The sequence below is a fragment of the Nicotiana tabacum genome, chromosome 1 (genome assembly GCF_000715075.1).
Source record: "Nicotiana tabacum cultivar K326 chromosome 1, ASM71507v2, whole genome shotgun sequence".
In the NCBI taxonomy this organism is placed as follows: Eukaryota; Viridiplantae; Streptophyta; class Magnoliopsida; order Solanales; family Solanaceae; genus Nicotiana; species Nicotiana tabacum.
In genome coordinates, this window is record NC_134080.1 from 177,800,533 (window position 1) to 177,803,567 (window position 3,035).

A 3,035-nucleotide genomic window follows, 5' to 3' on the forward strand; every position below is an offset into this window, starting at 1 on the left:
TAAAAGTAGTGCAGTAAAATGTAAATAAGAAGAGATAGAAAGAAGGGAGAAGCGTTTTCTTCTTTCACTTTTGTGTATTTTTCCATTGCAATTACATGGCCTTTTATAGGCATAAAAAGTAAAGATGATGGACATAAAGTAAGAAATTTAATCTTTAAGTTATTCACAATATGGACATCCAATGTAGCATCCAATATAGTATCCAAAGTAGTATCCAATGTACAAACTATTCATAACAGTAAACACATTTTTCATGCTTACAAGTCACAAGTACCAAATTGATCCAACCCGCTACAAAAATTAAAAGGCAACGTTGACGGTTGACCCCACTCCCACTCCCAACCCCAGCTCCTCTCCCAATCCCATCTCATTTGTGTCTGAACTCCTCGCGATCTCTCTCTCTCCCTCTCCGACGAATTCGACTTGTAAGTTCTCATCTGTCTCTAAATTTCCCATTATTACCCTGATCCCCAGGTAGAATGCCAATTCTTAATTTGATATGTCTCTGCTCCCACTGCATAAAGCAAGCATCACCATTGATTTTCTTTACTTGTTTTTTTACTAGTAATATGTATTTCCATCCATAATTGCTACAACCTTGTAATGGTTTACCGATCTGCTCTTCTCTGTACATTTTTCCTAAGAAATGCCCCCAAATAAGAGATAAAAGTAATAAATTTCATGTGATTTACCAACTTCTTCTAGTTATTTAAACGACCGTCGATTATATACTCATATCTAACCAATTGGGTTTAAGTGATGTTAAAGCACACTCCTTGGTGTCCAAAATTGTAGTCGATCCTTGATTTGAGGTTACAAATTTATCTCGATATAGCTAGTAATTAATATTTTTATTATATTCTTAGTTGGAAACTTATGCTTCTCTAGGAGTTGTTTAGCCTTCCAACGATTTATGCGTCAGTAAAAACTATAAAGAATTTCTATTACTTTTAGTTTTGGTTTTTTTAGTTTGTATAATATTGACATGAGATGAGTTTATATGAACTTATGAACTAACATGGCCAATGAGGATTCATAAAGCCAACCTCAACTTGTTTGGCATTGAGGCTTAGTTGTTATTGTTGTGACAAGATTCTTAGCGGAAACCTATGGAGAGTGGTTTCTGGACCTAACAAACATTGCCATAGAGAAAGTCAAATTGGTGATTTGATCTTGTTCACAATTTTTTTTCCTTGGCCTTTATGGCGTGATTTTATATTAGATAAATATTGACTGGCTTCTTTGTTAGTAGGTGAAGAAATGATCTCGTGCTGACTATGGCGTTCTGATGTTAGATTACACTTTGTAAACAATTTACTATCATGTATTAAGGTGATCATTATTCTTTATGAAATCCTTATTTCTTCTTTTCAGCTAAAGTAGCTTGGCAAAATGTCCGGGCAAAGCCAGCGTTTGAATGTCGTTCCTACAGTTACAATGCTTGGTGTGATCAAAGCTCGCCTTGTTGGTGCTACAAGAGGCCATGCTCTGCTCAAGAAGAAGAGTGATGCTTTGACTGTGCAGTTCCGTCAGATTCTAAAGGACATCGTGTCAACGAAGGAGTCAATGGGAGATGTCATGAAAACTTCCTCCTTCGCTCTGACAGAGGTAAAATATGCTGCTGGCGAGAACATTAAGCATGTTGTCCTTGAAAATGTCCAGAGTGCAACAATTAAAGTTCGATCCCGCCAAGATAATATTGCGGGTGTAAAGCTCCCTAAATTCGAGCATTTCTCTGAAGGAGAGACAAAGAATGACCTGACTGGATTAGCTAGAGGGGGGCAACAGGTGCAAGCTTGCCGTGCTGCTTACGTGAAATCTATTGAGTTGCTTGTTGAGCTTGCCTCTCTACAGACATCATTCTTGACTCTTGATGAGGCGATCAAGACCACAAATCGGAGGGTTAATGCATTGGAGAATGTTGTGAAGCCACGGTTGGAGAACACAGTGCTTTACATCAAAGGGGAACTTGATGAACTGGAAAGGGAAGATTTCTTTCGTCTGAAGAAGATACAAGGTTACAAGAAGAGGGAGGTAGAGAGACAGATGCTAGCTTCCAAGCAATATGCAGAGGAGAAGGCTGCAGAAGAAATTTCCTTGAAGAGAGGTATTTCGCTAGGTACAGCCCATAACTTGCTATCCCATGCTTCACAGAAAGACGAGGACATTATTTTCTGATAAGGAGATCAAATGATTTATTTAAATTGCATTGTGTGGCTTGTCTTTACTTGTCCTTCCTTACAAATGGATAATTGATTAGATGGAGAGTCTTTTCGCATTTAATAAAAGCTCTATGCATGTTTGTATTTAAAAGTTAATTTATGGACAACATGGGTGGTTACCTCATTAAATGGAGCTATTCATTCAGCTCTATCATGAGTTCTTTTACAATTTTTTATTCATTGACAATCTTGTTTCTTTTGGGTCGGAATTTTATTTATACTTATTTATGCTGAGCTTACCCTTTCTCTATCACAAAATGGTCATTCATGAAGTTTTACAATTTTTCTACTTCTCCGGTAGCATAGAAGTGGGAAAAATCTTTTAAGCACGGATTGAATTTCATGCACAAAAATTTCTTCCAAGTATCTGGAAATAACCTTGCCCTTAATTCAGTAGTTTTTATTATCCTTAGTTTTGGGAGGTTGAACTGTCTATGCTAGTTTAGACTAAAGAGGGTGTCTTTTAAGCGCGGATTGGATTGGATGCATAAATATCTCTTCCAAGTGTCTGGAAATAACCTTGTCCGTAATTTAGTAGTCCTTATTATCCTTTGTTCTTGGGAGGTTGAATTGGCTATGCCAGATTAGAGTAAAGAGGGTAAACAACAAAACAGATACTTGAATAAGTCATTCAGGTACGCCTTAACCTCTATTCTTGATGATTATGTTGGTATCACCGTGAGGTTTGTTTACTTTTGACCTTGAGGTTGCTTTTTCCCCTGCTGTCCTGAATTTCTGGACGTCTCATACTTTACCAAAGGAGAAATTGCTTCTCTTCTAGTTATATATTCATCTTGTAGATACCGTTGGCGC

The 3,035-nt window shown here is 37.3% G+C and overlaps 1 protein-coding gene across 2 annotated transcripts; it reads left to right on the top strand.

Moving 5' to 3' along the window:
- The first annotated feature begins 275 nt into the window (after window positions 1-275).
- LOC142181637 (V-type proton ATPase subunit D-like) lies at window positions 276-2,399 on the top strand. 2 transcript variants are annotated; one of them, XM_075254907.1, is made up of 2 exons: window positions 276-425; window positions 1,375-2,399. In XM_075254907.1, exon 2 carries the CDS (start codon window positions 1,393-1,395, stop codon window positions 2,176-2,178), a length of 786 nt encoding a protein of 261 aa, XP_075111008.1. In that variant the 5' UTR covers window positions 276-425; window positions 1,375-1,392; the 3' UTR covers window positions 2,179-2,399. The 2 variants fall into 2 exon arrangements, with proteins under 2 accessions (XP_075111008.1, XP_075111012.1); XM_075254911.1 differs by lacking the exon at window positions 276-425 and adding an exon at window positions 452-474.
- Window positions 2,400-3,035: the final 636 nt, after the last annotated feature.